Source organism: Enoplosus armatus, chromosome 2, assembly GCF_043641665.1.
Source record: "Enoplosus armatus isolate fEnoArm2 chromosome 2, fEnoArm2.hap1, whole genome shotgun sequence".
Taxonomy (NCBI): domain Eukaryota; kingdom Metazoa; phylum Chordata; class Actinopteri; order Centrarchiformes; family Enoplosidae; genus Enoplosus; species Enoplosus armatus.
Genome location: NC_092181.1, coordinates 25,772,187 through 25,790,171, shown reverse-complemented (window position 1 = coordinate 25,790,171; position 17,985 = coordinate 25,772,187). Strand labels below are relative to the sequence as shown.

The following is a 17,985-nucleotide window of genomic DNA, read 5'->3' as shown; positions in this document are numbered from 1 at the left end:
GGAGGAGGAATGTAGACCAACTTTCTTCCAACGTTTATAAACTGGAATACGGCAGAAATGATATGCAGTTGAATTATGCTCTCAATCTGTGGACGGTGTATGTGTTTATATGGATAAAGTCATACACAAACATAACTGTGTATAACATTAAAATAGTTGAATAGCTGGATGCTGCACAACAGCTACTGCCAAGTGTCACAGGAGACCGTGTGAGAGACGTGCCTGCGAAGTGCGCATGCGCTGGGAGTGAAGAGCAAGGAAGTGACATGTCGTTAGAAGACCCATTTTTCGTTGTGAAGGGGTAAGACATTTACAAATTAAGGCATGAAACTCAGCGTTACCTCAAGCTAATTCAAGTAATTGCGCGTTCAAAGTTTAAGTCGACAGCGAGTTGTTGTTTTCCTTACAGGTTAAGTTACATTAGCGAAGTTAGCTCAACGGCTAGCTGTAGCTAACTAGCAACAGCGCTACCAGCTACGCGTTGACGTTTGTTTAGACTTACAAGAGTCGGTTCCGCACTGAGTAATCTCAGAGATTTGTCTTTGTTTCATCTGGCTTTCACCGTAAACACCTGGGCGTGCTCCGGGACTCCGCTGTCGGGCAGTTTGCAAGGCGCTGCGAAGTTAGAGGAGGATGCGATATGTAGCCTCCGTGTTTGTTTTGGTCAAACGAGGGGCGTAGCTGCAGAGTTCAACTTGAGAAACGGCCAGGTGTCTGGAGGGTGAAGTCGGCTAACGTTAGCGAACTCTTTCCGTGCTTAATGTTTTGTGTGTGTGTGTGTGTGTGTCCAGGGAGGTGCAGAAGGCCCTCTCTCGTGCTCGGGGCCTGTTTGATAGATGGGAGGAACTGTTGCAGGATGGGACACAGGTGAGCAGCCCTCGACCACCTCAGCCGTCTCACTGCAGAAATCACTGTCCTGAGTCTGAGAGTCATATGTAGGTGGATATTCAGTCCCAAACACGCCGTCCCCGCTGACTTTACTCATTAACACACCCTGAACCAGAGGGCAGCGTCTAAAGCCCGGATGTATGGTGGCCAAGAAAGCTCAACACACACCACAAATAAAAAAACAAAAAACAAACCCCACTACAAATAACTGAAGGGGAAGAGGGAGACGCTTTCACCAATTTAACAACACACAAATAGACATGCTGCAAATATGCAAGGATTGAAAATAGTTTTATTTTTTTCCAAATTCTGATTGTATAATTACTTATTATTATTGTGGAAATTGGCTATATACATAGTTTTTACATTACACTGATTACTAGTGTGTCCATTAGTTTTTAGTGTCAATCAAAAACTTTGATTTTGTTGTAACTAATTTCTGTTTTGTTCTGTACAACTTGCAGCATTTCTTTATTTGCTTATTTGTTGTGTTTCTGTATGCAACAAATGTTGGTTAATGTCTTTCTTCTTCTGCGATGTATTTATTGTCAAAGTGGTGAAGATCTTTTAGGTCAAAATAGAATTGAAAATTTATAGTAGGGGTCTGATCACAAGTAACTTCTAAATCCAGTTGTGAATTTATTCAAAATGCATTTTGGACTCATTGGGGTCATAATGCTTAAGCTACATTCAGAGGCAGCCAGGAGGGCAAATGCGTCTGTGAATGAAGTGAATACTGTACATCATAATAAACCTCCCAAACTCAAACAGACCTTTGAAGTGCATGCCTTAAGCAACATACTGACCACCCACTGCACTGAAAGGATTTTCTGTACTCTAAAATAGTTTCTGGTAATTGTCTTTATCAATTCCTTTAATGATCCCTCTTTTGATAAATTGTTGTGTGGACTTCTCACACTTTAGTAGCATTAGTTTAAAATCTGTTTTTAAATTTGAATCTCTGAAAACTGAAACTGCTGAAACCTAGTGGAAAAAGACACAATACATTATGGCATATACAGGAAACCACAAGTAATAAAAGAGAAAAGAAAAGCATATAAAGCAACTGCATTTGTCAGAGTTGACAACAAAATCATGGTGCTCTGAGACTGCTTACATTTATTGTTGCCTGATTCAAAACTGTTTACGTTCTGAATTCATTTTCAAAACATCTGTTTTTCATTTAGTTGTCCTTCCTCAGGGAAATAAACAATTTCACATTACATTCACATTTCAAGGATGCATCACTCACCCAGAAGCTATTGAAAACAGTGCATTCCTGCAATATAATGGTGTGCGTTGCCAACAAATCTTTAATCATATTGTTGGTATTGCATCTGCCTCTTTAAATCTATATTTTACAAATGTTGTATCAGGTCCTACATGTAAACCATTTCTAACGGCATGCATCCTGACGGTATGACTTTGTTTGCAATGCTCATGGCCTGCTTTCAGACCTCTGAATCACCACTCACATCTCTTTGTTAGCGTGAAATTGTGAAAACTAAATTGTTTCTCTGTTAGATTGTGTGGTAGGAATGAAAATCTGCTTGCTTACAGGCTGAGTCGAATGTTTATACTGTATGTATAGTTAGAAAAAGTCTGTTGGCTTCTGTGGTCTCAGGTAAGTCGTGATGAACTGGACTGGAGCACCAATGAACTGAGGAACTGTCTGAGAGCCATAGACTGGGACCTGGAGGACCTCAGTGAAACCATCAGTATCCTTTTTAAACAGGAAAACAATCTCCTTCCCTCATCCTCATAACCCGTATCTTCACATGACCGTCAGTATTTTTGGAACAAACGGATGCTTTGTGTCGCTCTCTCTCACCCTCTCCTCGCTTTATCTTTATACTCATTCAGGAGATGTATTAACCTTCCAAAGACCAGAACTATTTTTACATGCATGATAATTATAATTAAAAAGACCCTCTCAATAGTTCAATAATAAATTCAGTTACAACACTTAGTTACCATGTTTGTTTCTGCTGTGACGCCTTGTTTTAACTGGATGACTGTTAAATTATTGAAGGAAGAGGACATTAAAATGCTGTTTTCCTGTTGTTAATAAATGCATTAAAAAGTATTTTGAAAGCGCTGCAGAGTTTTAACAGTCGTCTAGACATGTTGGTGTGTCCGTTGGGTTCTTAACTGGCTCAGATATTGTGGAGTCGAACCCGGGGAAGTTCAAACTGGGTGACGATGAACTTCTGGAGAGGAGAGACTTTGTGGAGCGAACCAGGAAATCTGTCCAGGTAAACTGTTTTTACAGTATTGGTTTGTCAACTCTTATCAAGTCTTTGCTTGTTCTTTTGTGTGTGTGTCGTAATTGTGTTCCATTAACATTAGTGAATGAGATGAATAGCCTCAATTTATCAGATATTTCATGAACTGAATTTGCTGTACTGATGTTATTGATATTAGTTTATCACAGTGCAAAGATTTAGCAGTATAACCATTAGATCGCTGTTCTACCAGATAGCACAAATATATTCTTCCACTGTATATATATATACATATATGTGTGTGTGTGTGTGTTTGATGAATTTATCTTAGCATTCCTCTCACCCCGACCTGTACAATCAATGGCTGCGTCCAAAATCACTATCTATTTACTATATTGTGCACTATATTTCCTGTCCACCATTTTATTTGAGTGTCTGAAATTCCCACAAAAGTTCCACACTCCAGCTTTGATAAACAAATATAAAAATAACAAAGCGATTAACTGGTGTTTAATCATCTGATATGTATATACAAGCTTTACTCTCTGCGCAGAACGTGTATGTTTTGCTTTGAAAGGTGTAACCAGTGGTTACAAGTGGCCACGTTGGAAGAGAGACGATTACACAAACATTGCCTGGAAGGCCTCTGTTGTGTTTTGGCAACTGAAGTGTTTCTAATAAAGCGCACAGACTGTACAGGTCAGGCAAAGTCAAACATCAGTCAAAGCAGCAGCTCCCGCAACTGAAGCAGAGTGTGTTTTCACTGTGTTTTTCGTTGTAAGGAGACACACAATCGATTATCCATCAGTACCCGTCAGCTCCTTCACCTGCACTGCGGCTGCTAAGCTCCTGACTTGGCTGAGTTGAATCAATGTCGGCTCTGTAGGCTCAATGGAAAATATGAGCCTGTTTCTAACACATGGGTCTTGCAGGCAAAGGTACCATCCTTAAAATAGACCTGAGGAGAATTGAGTCATCTGAGCCAAACAAAAGAGCTTTACTGAGGGGGAACAAAAGACTTTCTGACATTTTGATGTGTCGGCCAGCGATTCTGGAACAGCAGCAGAAAATCTCATTAATGAAGCTGTCTGCACTGAGCTGGGCTTTGCAAGTGATTTTTGCTGCGATTGTGAAACATTGTGGAGTGAGAGTTGTAAATCGTTTTCGTGTGTGTGTGTGTGTGTGTGTACCTGCAGGAGATGAAGGATCAGTTGTCCAGCCCTTCAGCTGTGGCTCAGGCAGAGAAGAAGAACAGACAGGTTGGTGGACGTTAAAACGAGTACATACACAACACAATAACTTCACTGGGTGAAATGGTCTGAATTATGTAACTTTCAGTTTAAAAAACTTTGCATTCTGTGCACCGCTCGTACATCTTGAACCACAGCTTTTTTTTTTAGGACAAACAGAACTAGATATCACTTGAATTTCCTTCATATAATCCATTATGCTACTTGTGTTTTATTACTAGTATCAAAATGATACGTGGGGCCTCGTGGTCTACACATAAAACATGACAGCAATATACCTGTTTGAAATCCAGACGCCCCCCCCCCACAGGTTTCCCATCAGCCTCTCTACTCTGTACTATCAAATAAAGGCAAAAAGACCAAAATCATTAATGAAACAAACCAAACTTCTCAGAAGCATTCTTGTTTTTAATACCGCCTTAACACCAAGAGCCGAGAAGGACTTTGCCTACAGACAGTTGTGGCGGCCCCAGGGCTAACCATAAAGTCTTTAACTAATTAGAACTAACCTAATCCCTCTAGCCTAATCCTACATCGGCCAGCAAAGAGCCTTACCTGAGATCGCAATGTTTCCGTCTGTGGTGTCAAATCCTAAATGTTTCCACACATTACTTATCAGATGGTTGGGGGTCATGATTATCCCATTAGCATGACTCGCTAGTTTTCTCCATTTTGCCTTAGCAATCAACAGTAGCCTTATTAAGTGGTTAAAAGGACTTCCACATGCTTCCTCGTTCAAATTCGAACACATTAGAGATTAGATATTGCATTATATATGTTTTTGAAGGGTTATTTGAATGTTGAATAAATAGGGACAGTCCTAGTGGTCCCATGAGGCTGAAATATTTATTACATGCGAGAAAACAAAATTGCTGGATGGATGAAAAATGGAGAGACAGCTTGTTGCCTAAATCAAAAGGGTTTATCATCTGTACGGTGGCCACTTTAGGACATCTCAGGCTCAGCATTACGTTGACAGTCTCGGCTATACTGTAATCAGACAACGTAACTCTTGCTTTACTTACAATATAATGCTAGCATGTTAGTGTGCTAACCGTAGCGTGTAAATGCGCTTATATTTAGTTTCAACAGTACAGAGTAATTGTAATGAGTTTGGAGTAACCTGCCATTTGAAAACATCAGCTGAAGTGTCTTCTATCATCCATGTTTACACTTTTTTTTCTTGGTTGTTTGTTTTAAGTCAGCTTGACCGATTCAGTCGTCGCTTATTTCATCTTATCCGTCACTCTCCAGCTGATGTGTTGGCAGGTCGCTCTGACACACAAAAAACAAACGATTGCAGCATCTTGCGATTTGGAAAGTGTTGTAGTCAGTAGCAGCTTGCAGAACTCGCATTGTTCCAGCCATATGCCTGCAACTACTACAATACAATACACACTCTGTCTTTCCTGCTAACCCTGTGTCTTGCGTGTGTATTTGTCCAGGCCCTGCTGACTTCATCAGGCCAGGACAGGTCAACGGGACTGGAGGCTCATATGGTGTCTACAAACTCCAGATACATCCAGGAGCAACAGGAACAACAACAGGTAGAGAGGGAAGGAGGTTAGATGGATGGAATAAAAGAAGATATAACAAAAATAGTAGGAGAGAGGAAGAAAATGTTTGTTGGGAGCCAAAAGGAAGGAAGGAACAAGGAAAAGAGGAGGGTTTGATTAAGAAAAAGGAGAGAGGATGGAAGGAAAGGGCAAACAAGGGAGTGGAAAAAGGAGGAATGGAGAGATCTTGTTCATTGGTTTTATATTCTCTACCTTGCATTTTTAGTTTGTTAGGAATGCAACAGACATGAGAAATGTATGTCAGAGAAGAAGAAAGTTTATGTGCAGTGTCCAGGATTAGTTTACTAAATAATGTCTTCACCTCCTCCAGTAAAATCCCTCTACACTGCTAATGTGCATTTTCAAACACTTGAAATTGTGTTGTGTTTTTTTTTTGTTGTTGCAGTTTTGCATACGTATGGTTTCATGTAACACTAGACTTCACATAAACACCCGTATGACAGCGTCCCAACTGTCAGACTGAGGCTAGAAAATGTTGTAATGTTTGTTCATTAGGTTACGTGAACAGATTTAATCAAAACGTCACGGTGCAAGAATAGAAAATGAGCAGCGAGTGTTGGATTCCTGCTGCCGTCTTTTTAGAAAGATGAGGTAGACGAGGTCTTTATCTGCTTTACAGCGCATCACGCTGTGAATGAAGCGAAAGATGATTAAATATACGTGTAAAAGGTTATTTTCAGCGTCGCAGGATGAGCTGTTGGTTTCTGTTTCCTGTGGTGTTGAATGATGAAACTATAGCTTCACACATCCTGTGTCAGGTTGTGGTTTTAGTAGGAACTTAGCAAAAAAAAAAAAAAACCCAATTTGCTTGTTCACACCACTGATTTAATGATAAATGTTATGAATGCAAAAATAGATGAATTACAACCATGTCTAGGGGAGGAGGACAAACAAGAGGATGAAGTGTAGCTGAGGATGAAGAGTAACTGTGTGTGTGTGTGTGTGTGTAGCTGATCATGCAGGAGCAGGATGATCAGCTGGAGTTGGTGTCAGGCAGCATCAGAGTCCTCAAAGACATGTCGGGACGCATTGGGGACGAGCTGGACGAGCAGGCTGTGTGAGTGCAACACACACACATGTATTATTCTACACAAACACTTTGATTGTGCTTTGCAAAGTTCCCTCGCTACTTATTTATTTATTTTCCTTGATCTTGATCGACTGTAAATAACACAGATTTTAGTCAAAGTGTTGCCCAGTGTAAATCAAGGAAACACACACTAAAGACATGTTCAGGATGATTTAAAAATGAACCTTTAAGACTTTCAAAATGTAATAATACCCCTCCCCTTCTAATTTCTCCTTCTAGTTGCAATCCATTTAATGGACTGTGCCGTCTTTTATTTTCAGTGGCCTAAAACGTCAACAGTAACCGCCAAGTTCGGTCAGGTTTTGTGTAGGTGTCCGCAACAGTTTTTGTAATCGATTGATTGTTTAACTAATTTTTCAAGAAAACAGTGGCAAACATTCTCTGGCGCCCACCGTCTCCTCTTCCTTTGGACTTTAGACTCCTCGTCGGACAAAACAAGCAATTTGAAGATGCCAACCGAAGGGCGAATGTTTGATCGTTGTAATTGTAATTTTCTCTCCACAACAGTGACTAAACACACACAGGACTGAGCAGGAGAAACACAGTGAGCAGCGTACGGTTAACAGTCGCAATAAAAGACTCTTTTACCTCGTTGCCAGCAGGCCACATCATTCTTTAAAGCAATTCGAGTTTAGTGACCCACTTTCCTCTGGCATCGACCTCGGGACAAACCTTTTCAGCCCCACTGCTGGCTCTATGAATAGCAAACCGACACTTTAATATTGTGGGATGTAATGAACACTGGGGCCTTCAAGTGTGCCGGCAATCCTTTAGAAGTTTAGACTTGTTTTTCTACATCATTCAGACACCCGGAACACATTTAATTTCTCCTCTCATGAAGTCCTCTAGAGCTGTAAATGTCTGCGACGGCCGAGGGCATTCCGGCTTGATCATGAATAATTGGTTTTAGTGGCTAGATAAGTTTTGAAGTTCATAGTTTGAGTATGTGAGTTTTTATAAAAGTAAAAGATGAGTGTGAATGATGTGACGTTAGACTTTGTCTAAATGATTGTGTGCTCCTCCTGTTGCTCAGTATGTTGGGGGATTTTGGAGACGAGATGGACCAGACATCATCCCGTATGGACTCGGTCCTGAAGAAGCTGGAGAAGGTGTCTCACATGACCAGCAGTAAGTTTACACACAAACGCCCAGAGATACATTTTTGCAATCACTGCTAATTGTAAGTTGAGAAAACGCTCTTGAAAGTGTGGATTCAAATGTTTTTATTGACTCCACGATGAAAAGTGTTGTTTCCAAAGCAGATTTACCTGCGACTCTTTAAACCAATCAGAAGCAGAGCTGTGAACAAATTAAATAAGCCTCATAGCTGAGTTTGTGCTGGGGAAGAAAATACATGACACCACGTATCAGGGTAATTTTTTTTAGTTTTAGTTTCTACTTGGAATGCACAACATGTACAGTTTGGCCAAAAAAAACATTATTTCCACAGTCACTGTTGCTGAAGCTGATATTTTCCGTTTCAGTTTCTACTGGTGGAATAAAGTATATAGTACATAGAAAATCACACCAGCTTCAAGTGAACTTTGAGTTTATTTTTATCTCTGACTAATTACACAGAACATCCAAAGTCACTGCTTTATTAGCAGATGTCCTGTTGTGTAATTAAAGTCTGCGTCACTGAATGTTGGTAACTTTTATTTTTCCTTTGATGAATGATTCGACAATTTGGGGAAATGCACTTATTCCCTTTTTTTTTTTGCCAATAGTTAAGTGAAATAATCGATACTGCTCTCATGTGTGTACGCCAAATATGAGCAGCTGGTTAGCTTAGCTTAGCACAAAGACTGGACGCAAGGGGAAAGTGTTAGCTTGAACGGTTATCAGCAAGAAATCACAAGAAAGCCAATAAGTTTATTTCCCAAAATGTCAAACTAGTCCTTGAATATTTTCAAACATCTGTACTCTGAAAGTTTCCCATTTAGAAAGTCAGTTTTTTCCGTTCAGTCACAGTCAATATATGAATTATTAATGAAAACGGTCTAAACGTCTCCCGTACTGTTCTTCAGGTCGGAGACAGTGGTGTGCTATCGGTGTGCTGGTCACCATCATGATCGTGGTCCTCATCCTCTTCTTCGCGCTCTGATGCCGGTGACCTCTGACCTCCCGACTATGTTCGCTGACTCCTCCCTGTTAAGACGGACAGATACAGGAGGAGGGACGTGTCTCTCCTCCTCCTCCCCCTTTTGTTCCTCTCATCCTTCACACTGAGGAGAAACTAGCGACCCCCAGAGAGAAGTGAGGATATGATCCTCCTCCTCTCTGATTTTAATGATTCTAGTGAAACAAAAAAGCTGCTGGTGTCTGTCGGCAGAAGAACTTAACGCAGGAAAAACCCCGGTGGTGTTCTGGATTTCATATCGGTGCATTTCGGTCATTGTTGGAAATAATGGTACTCGTTGGGAGGGTCAGGACAGGAGGCTGCTGCTGCTGCTGTCAGGTTAAAAACACAAAGCTGCAAAAATTTAGCAAATCAAGATGTATTCAACATATCTCATGTCTATTACTGTGTTCATCGGGATTTGAAATTTACACCCGGCGACTGTTCAGTGGCAGTAAAAGCGGTTTTGTTGATAAATCAGTGATCATCACTTATGACACTGGGTAGAAACGTTAGGAAACTGCAGCATTTGAACACTTCAGTTGTAATTTCTTTTCTTCAAAACTTGCAAAAGAGTCTTGCTTTCGTCACCATTCAGAACTTCTGAATGATGCTGCACTCTGTGACGAACCACAAACTAATTAAGTAGTTGTAGTTTTAAAAGTGCTTTACAGATGGAGCGAAAGGAAAGACATTTTTCAGATGACAAACAAAATTCCTCCGAGAACAGCCGAATGTGACACATTAATTTCAGTTGGCTGGTGAACCGGAGTCTTGGCAGAGCTACCAGCCACAAAGTAGTTTTTGGACACTGATCCGTATGGATTTGTTAACTGCTGAATCAAGAAAAACGCAGTTTTTTTTTGTGTGTTTTAAGCCGACAGGAGCTGCTCGGGAGGGAGGAGACGGGGTTTTTCATTGTTGCCTTAAATATATTTTTATATTGTGAAATGTGCAGTATGTTTATGTGCCTACATGTGAATCAGGGTGGGAAATGAACACCAAGTAAGTTAAATCAGGAGAGTTATATTTGACCAAATGTCTGCAGGTTTTCCTTCCAGTCCAATATGACAGCAGCTGATTTCACTGATTAACACATTTCAGACAGGAAGGAAGAGTCAGTCACGCCTGCTATCAGCTGCTGTGGTGTTTCTGGTCTTAACAAAAACATGTAGACTCATAGAAGGCATGACACGAGGCTGCCCATCCCTGATACTAGATGCAGGCTTTGCTCTCCCGGCCACAGAAATGTACAGATTCCTGGGGCTCTGCCGGACACAAACGGTTCATTTCCTCCCCCCGATTGTGATCCATCTCTGTGGGGTGAAGTCAGGTCTGCAGCCAGCCGCCTTCGCACTGCTGCAGGCGGTTAAGCACACGATTGGCTGAGGCTTTGTTACTCTCACTGGTTGATGAGAGACAACCTTGGCTCAGAGCAAATGGGTTTGCCTGTTTTATTGAAAAGCTTTAGCTAATGAGAGGACGAACAGTTGCTGGGCAGGATGTCTCCGCACGCAGCCCAGATTTAAGCTTACAGCTCCCTCTGCTGGAGGCTGGAGGTCATCTTATTTCTTTGTGTCATGTCAGGTAACACTGCCCACGCTAGGGTGTGTTGCAGTGCTGCACGTATATAAACTATGATGCTTTACATTTGTCTGTAAATGGACATGATTCCTGTACAAAGGCTTTATGCAGACTCTTTTTAATCTTTTAATCATGTGTGATCCAGATTTCTTTTCACTCACTTTTTGCTTTTTAGCTACAGAGAAAATGATGAACTAAAGGAGTTGGGACATGACATTTCTCCAGAGCTCTTTTAATCTTACACTCTCAGTAGTTCATGTGTGCTTTTACATATTCAAGACCTCATTCCTTAAATGCTTCAGTGGGGAAAATTAGCTGAATACTTGGAAAATGGCTGCAAGCATAAATGAAGCACTCGTGGTTTCCACTCCAGTCATGAGTCACTGTGAGACCTCTGCATGCAAAGAATAGAGGTTTGTGAAGGTAAAGGCATCTGGAAACCCTGAACCATTTCTAATATACGTCTTGTTTGTCCTGTAAAGTTCAGGCTGTTAAGTGCTTTTCTGTTTGGATTTTACTGCATAATAATGTAACACCACATCAGTGTGGGAGAGCTTGTTTCCAGAGGTCTAAAGAAAGACTAATGTAATCATTTCTAGTCTTTGTTTTATCCGAAATAGGCTGATTTTATCGCATCAAGGCAGTGAAAACTGACAAAACCTACATCTGATCACAAAAGTCACTTTACGATATTACACAAATTACGCTAGTGCCTGTTATTTAGCAAATGTCATCAGTTCGTTTCTCTGAACAAATACAAATCTTTTCAGGCCTGTGTTATCCGGCACATCAACCTGTGAACGGATGCATCTTCTTCAGATGTATTTTGTTGCAGCAAGTATAGATGCCAGAAATATTACCGTCTCACACAATCCTTTGTTTCTTTACTTTTTGGTACATTTTTGAAAACATGGTTCGACTCACGTTCACCTGCCATCATCTTGACACGGTACAATTAAGCAAACCTTGTTGGTTTTAAAAGGCGCTGATGAAACTAAACGTCTGCTTCGGTTCGTGCCATTGATCAGAATTTCATTTACTCCGTTGAACCGACCGGCCGTCAACCACAAGGAGAAGCTTTTGGTGGGAAGTTTTTCTTTTGAATGTATCCAGGCTTTGTGACTTGAGTTATTGTAACCGTCTCTTTTGCTGGTGAAACAGTAAAGAGGTGAATTCTGGGAGGATCTGAATGTGCAAAGTTTTATACAATACTGGCTGCGAGTGTGCCCTTCAGTGCCAAACAGCAGGTGTCTGCAGTGTCACTGCCTCCACTAAAGAAGAAGGTGACAACAGCGGCTAAACATGACTTTACAATTCACTGCTCTGCTGTATTCTGATGTTTGAGTATTTACTTTCACACACACTACATGAAGAATAAATATCATGTGCCAGCTGTTGCTGCCTTGACAAAAAAAAAACACATTACATCTGCATTAAGTGAATTGAAAAGGATTGTTTTCTTACTGGCGGCCGCAGATTTCTGAAGTTGTTCAGTGGGATTTTAAGTTTCATTAAAGTTGTTCAACATGAAGCGACTAAACGGCAGTGGTGATTTTTTTTAATCATGTGTTTAAGAGGCTTTTAAACATTAATAAATCTATGTTTAGACGTGCACGGTGGCTTAGCTGTATGTTTGAAGGCAGTATTTTTGGCTCCAGTTCCCTCTGATTTGTACTTCAGGTAAAATTGCAGATGTTACAGGAGTGAATTGTAATTGAGAAGCACTCTTCAAAATGGAAACATCATCACATCCTATTCTCAGAGCGGAACCATCGTGTGAAATTACATTTACTTAAACTGTGATGAGCAGAGCACGAGTCCCCGGGTGGCTTCATGAACTGCAAGTAGCTCTGAAAATAACCAGTCAGCAGGCAGCAGTCCGACACATTCAGACATGTAACAGACGTCCTGTGAAACTCTGCAGGAGCGAGAGACCAACGCCGACAGCATCACACTGATGCATCAGCTCATTTCAATTAAAATACAGACTCTCACACTGTCAGTCAGTTGAACTAGATCATTACTCCGTCGTGGGAATAAACAGCTTTTTTGGCAACATGGGACAATGAAAAGCTGGATTGATGCGTCCCATTGGCCGGGATTTCTCTTTGTGGAAAGATCCCATATTAAGTGAAATACCTTTTCAAACACAACACTATATTTCACACTAAGGCTGAAACGACAGCTGATTTATTAATTCATTGATGGACATAAAATTAATTGCCATCTATTCTGATAATTGATTAATAGTTTATGCCAAACTATTGCTGGCTGCAGCTTCTCAAATGGTGCGTTTCTCTGCTTCATATGATTGTAAACTGGATATCTTTTGGACTGTTGGTGATGATATTTTTTTTTTTAAAGCATGTCACATTTTGGCTCTTCTCTCAGAATAGGATGCGATGACTCTGCGTTTATATCATCACATGGCGGCACGTCTGCAAGTACATCTCGAAGGTCTGAAACAAGCTACACCGTCGGGAACACTCTCACCCAGAAGACAAACAAAAAGTCAACATTGATGTTGATCATTTATCGTGTGAATTCAGTAGATTCTTGAACAAAAAAAAATCCAAATTTCTTTAACATTTACAGTAAAAAAAAGACTCATCGGGCCGTCAAACATATTGGCTGTTGTGGAAACCTCAAACTTCTACCAACTATCCACCAAAATATATATATTTTTTAAAGGTGAGAAGTAGGAAACAAGTCACATTATGTAAATATTACAATATCTAAACTTTGGATGATTGATCTCATACTTACCTGAAAAAGCTGAACTGATGGGGATCTTGAGGGGAAGTTTCCAGACTTAAACCTCAGAGAAAACTGCAAACATGCAAAACCACCAGCTGGGCCCTTTAAGCTTTGAGCTTTCTGACTACCATGTTTTATTTTAGCGTGTAACACGTTGCAATGCTATTCATCACAAGCAGCAGCAGAAAATGCATCATACCTGACCAGGAGACATGGTTGTTGTTTTTATTAGCCACACTAGCCGCATGGCTCCAGGGACGACAATGATGGTCTTCTGTAGCTTGATCCTGCTGGATGGACCGCCGTGCATCGCTTGTTCCCAGAGAGTGAATCCTACGGATGGTGGTGATGCCCTGACCTCTCCTCTGGTGCCACCATGAGCTTCACATTTGTGGTTTTTAATGACATTTCTCAACAACAAATTTGATGCACACATTCAAGTCCCAATCCCGCCACCGTCAGGTCAACATTTCACGTGTTTAATACTTTGGTTTATGACCACATATTTGCAAAACTAAAACTTTGTATTTTGCGCAAGTTAGCAAATGTTAGCATGCTAAACCAAGACGGTGAACACGGTGAACGTTATACATGCTCAACATCAGCACGCCGGCGTTAGTAAGTTATATATTCTCACTTGAAAGATCAGCCATGAGGTCAGTCCTGTTTGTTAAAAACCTTTTATTAAGATATTCAGATTTTTTCCTCATTTTTAATCAGTCTGGTTTCTTTTTCTCTTTACAGTAGTTAATGTGCAATTATCTTTATTACTGGGTCACAGTTAGGAATTCACAAAGTTATTGGCACTTGGAACACATGGGGGAAACACTGGCATGTACACGGGGCGGGGCGGGGGGGTGGCGCGAGGGGGCATCAGGGCAATTGGTCGGATGGGAGGGGGGGGGCAGGGCGGGGTAACACGGCAGGGCTGGGGTCAAGGTCTGGGGTGCTTATGTGTGTGTGTGTGTGTGTGTGTGTGTGAGGTCGGGTATTTTCTTTGACATCAGTAGACGCTACTGCATTGTTTTAGTACTTTTTTTTTTTTTTAAATCCTTTTTTGTTTACTTCCAAAAGCTCTTATTTCACTTTTTCATTTTTCTGGGTTATGAAGAATAATAAAGAATAATACCTCATGCTGCGAGTGCACATCTAACAATCAAACTTCGATAGTGCTTCTATGTCATAATGTACAGTTTATATATTTATATATTTATAGTGGAAAAAACGAGAAAAAGAAAAAGAGTTCTGCAGAGTATTTTTCGCCCGACGACACCAGAGACAAGGAAGAGAAGGAATAAAAAATACTCATTCACGGTTGCTATGATCATATGTAAGCCCAGCCCCACCCCCCCACCCCCCTGTTCTGTAGTATGATTCTGAGGTAAGACTGTGTTGACATGGACTCTCGGCTTGTGTCCAGTTCTGTAAAAACCCTGCGCCGTATGCATTCAAATGGTCCAGGAGCGCTCTGCTGAGGCTCCTGGGTTTGTTCCTGAAAAACAAAAATGTACCTGCTTTGTAACGGCAGCCACAGCAGTTCAGAAGCTGTCGCAGCGCTGAGATATCTGTGGGGATTAAGGTCTGCTATGGCTGAGAGCTCCCGAGGTAAACTGGTACGTTTTTTTAAAACTGCATCAGTGACACGAAGACATGCACACACACGTTCTGCAACACATCTGAGAGGTTGCATGTGTGTGCGAGCTTCTGTATCTCAGAGGTTTGCCCGTTTTGTATTCATTTATACATATACAGTATATATATAGATATATATATATATATATATCTATATATATATGTGTGTGTGTGTGAGTGTGTGTGTGTTGTCTCTGGTGTGTGGGGATTTGGGAAAGAGCGGAGTAAATGTTTCTGGATAGAAGACTACAGACCTGCAGACAGCAGGAAAAGAGACTCGCGGAGCTTGAGGAGCGCAAGGGGGAAAGGTCGGGCGAGGGTCGATGAGGTCGGGCCGCAGCGCCGAGGAAGATGAGGAGGAAGGTGGCTGAGCAGAGAGGAAGGGATGGAGGGGGAGAGATAAACAATGAGGATCCACCTCAGGATCACGATCTTGATTCGAAAGGGTTTCGCATCCACTTCCCTCGCTCCTCTGTTTCCAAGTTTAGCCAGTTTTTACGCACTTAACGACACTCCTTCAGGGGTTCAGCAGGGTCCCTACACAGGAAACATCCACCCTCCCTTTCCAAAAGTGTTGAGGCTGTAATTCATACAGAAGCTGGTCTCTCTGGTTGATGGTTGATTTAGAGAGCAGTATCTCGATGTTTTGAGGGCGGATTTTTGCTTTAACATTTGATTTGAAAATGTGTTAAAAAGGGGCAACATGACCATCAACCACATCATACACTTTTCCATGCAACACATACGACGGTGCACGTCAAACCCCACAAGCATTTTGACAGAACTGATAGCTGAAAGGACATCAAAGTCGCCGTCTTTGCTTCCTTCACTGATTTTGAAATCGGACGTGAACATCTGCCTGGTTATCAGTCTATAGCGGTTTCCAAAGAGAACCTTGGACTGTGGCTTATCGTCACACTGACGCTTTCATCACACCTTTCTCTGATTTTTTTGAGAGATACTTTTAAAAAAGACCTAGAAATGTCCGGATCTGTGTGGGAACCCTGTCTGAATCAACTCCAACCCTCACCCTTTACTGGTACCCCTCACCCACCTGAACTCTCCCCCTCCCCCCTTTAACTCGGAGGAGAGTTTGCACAGTCTATGCTCCCACTTCCCTCATGAGGGGAGACAGGTCGATGGGCACATCATCATCATCATCATCATTTTTACAGTAAACAACAAATGTCATACAGAGAGAGAAGAGAAAACAAACATACAAAATAAAAAAGGGAATAATAGTACAAAAAGATAAAAACGACAAAAATAAGGAACTTACAAAAAGAACCCCCACATTACATCTCGATTCCCACCCCCTAAAAGTCTCACTTCTGACACCAGCATCCAAACCACAGACAGGAAGTGACATAGTGAGCGTGCTCAGAAAGGTGCAGAGGGCTTTGGCTCTCCGGGACAGTTGAGCGCTCGCCCAAAAGGTGCTTTTTTTTAAACTTTTTTTTAAAGATTATTCCACTCTCTCCTCGTCACTTTTGTTCCTTTCTGTGGATCGGCGGCCGAGACGGAGGTCAGGAGCGAAACGCTGACGGGCAAAGTCGTGGATGGACGAGTGCAAGCACAAGAACAGCTGCAGTGCTCTTTTCTTTTGGAAGTCATGTCAGCAACTCTCAATCTACTGACAACTTTATTTGGCTTCTTGGCCCACATGCGGTGGACATTTTGGCGAGTTTGCGTCTTGTCGTGTCGGATTTGTAAAATGAGCAGCAGAAGCCTCCGGCGGTCTGCTGTTAAGGTGCTCGGATGAATACAGTGATCAAGACTCTTTCGTTACAATCGTAGCTTGTGTAGGATCACTGCTTCTTGGGTTCTCGCCCTCTGGTGGCGTCGGCAGTTACTGCAGCCCCTGAGCCCCCCCCTTCTCTGAGCCGCAGTAGCTGCATTTAGCCACCAGGTGGCGTCTAAAGAGGAAAAAAAAAAAAACATTCAAGCAGCAGTAGCTTATTCTTTGTGGAAAAAGCTGGTTCGAGAACCAGGTCAAGTAAACTTACTTTGGGTCGATTTCTAATGGAATTAATGGAAGCTTGGCTAAGAAATGTATTTATATTGTCACAAGACAATGGAGAGTGGGATTTTATCCATGTAGGATTTTTTTTAAACAGACATTCAGACTTAAAAGCCTTAAAATGATGTGAGCCCAGTGTTTTGTTTGCCTCGACTGTCCATCCATCCATCAGTCGGTCCGTCCATCTGCTTTCTGCAGTCCCTGACCCCGCCCCGACAACAGCTGCAGTCCAGTAAAAACATCTGGTCCAGCGTTAAAAGCCCAACCCTCAACCCTCCCGCCCGCAGCACCTCAGTCATACAACGATCGCAATGCAAAAATATGTGGTTCTCTTTCTCTAAACTATTTTACAGCTAACCATGTCTCCACGTTCTCTTTTTGTAATTTTTTTTTACACAACTTGGCAACTCTACGAACAGGTGTTAATGTTGAATCATTAGTAGCATCAATAACTCTCAAGGACTACAGTACGCTAGCTCAAATGTAGAAAACAAAAACACAATAGCAACAGAACATGAAACATAAATGTAAAACCCAAAAGAAATATTTTGAAATGTGTACAAAGCTCTTCTAAAAAGCGCGACCGCAACTCGCATCGCTTTAAAAAAAAAAAAAGCCTGCTCTGGCCCCGCTCAACCTTTAGTCGTAAAACTGTGCTCAGACAAAGCTGCCCGACAAAGAGGCAAAAAGCTGCAACCTGTGTTGACTCCTAAAACGTCAAACGGTCACAGGGAGTTTCAGATTTCATAAAAAAAGATATTCTGCGATATCCAGTCCGTGGTGCTTCAGTTTTTGCTCTTTGCAGGGCAGAGGAGTGTTCAAAAAAAAAAACATCTTTATGAA

At 41.6% G+C, this 17,985-nt stretch overlaps 1 protein-coding gene across 3 annotated transcripts; it reads left to right on the top strand.

Moving 5' to 3' along the window:
* Positions 1-258: 258 nt before the first annotated feature.
* On the top strand, positions 259-12,273 carry stx10 (syntaxin 10). 3 transcript variants are annotated; one of them, XM_070923324.1, is made up of 9 exons: positions 259-301; positions 792-867; positions 2,513-2,606; positions 3,049-3,143; positions 4,310-4,372; positions 5,809-5,910; positions 6,891-6,997; positions 8,064-8,158; positions 9,058-12,273. In XM_070923324.1, exons 1-9 carry the CDS (start codon positions 267-269, stop codon positions 9,132-9,134), a joined length of 744 nt encoding a protein of 247 aa, XP_070779425.1. In that variant the 5' UTR covers positions 259-266; the 3' UTR covers positions 9,135-12,273. The 3 variants fall into 3 exon arrangements, with proteins under 3 accessions (XP_070779425.1, XP_070779432.1, XP_070779439.1); XM_070923331.1 differs by having other exon boundaries at positions 4,310-4,382; positions 5,828-5,910; XM_070923338.1 differs by lacking the exon at positions 4,310-4,372 and having other exon boundaries at positions 3,049-3,084; positions 5,828-5,910.
* The last annotated feature ends 5,712 nt before the right edge of the window (positions 12,274-17,985 follow it).

What these genes read in the sequence shown, in the direction of transcription:
- stx10 (XM_070923324.1), top strand. Translation starts at nt 267, where the DNA reads ATGTCGTTAGAAGACCCATTTTTCGTTGTGAAGGG. An exon ending in CAGAGAAGAAGAACAGACAG is followed by an intron (nt 4,373 to 5,808) that starts GTTGGTGGACGT and finishes GTATTTGTCCAG; the next exon opens with GCCCTGCTGACTTCATCAGG. An exon ending in GGTGTCTCACATGACCAGCA is followed by an intron (nt 8,159 to 9,057) that starts GTAAGTTTACAC and finishes ACTGTTCTTCAG; the next exon opens with GTCGGAGACAGTGGTGTGCT.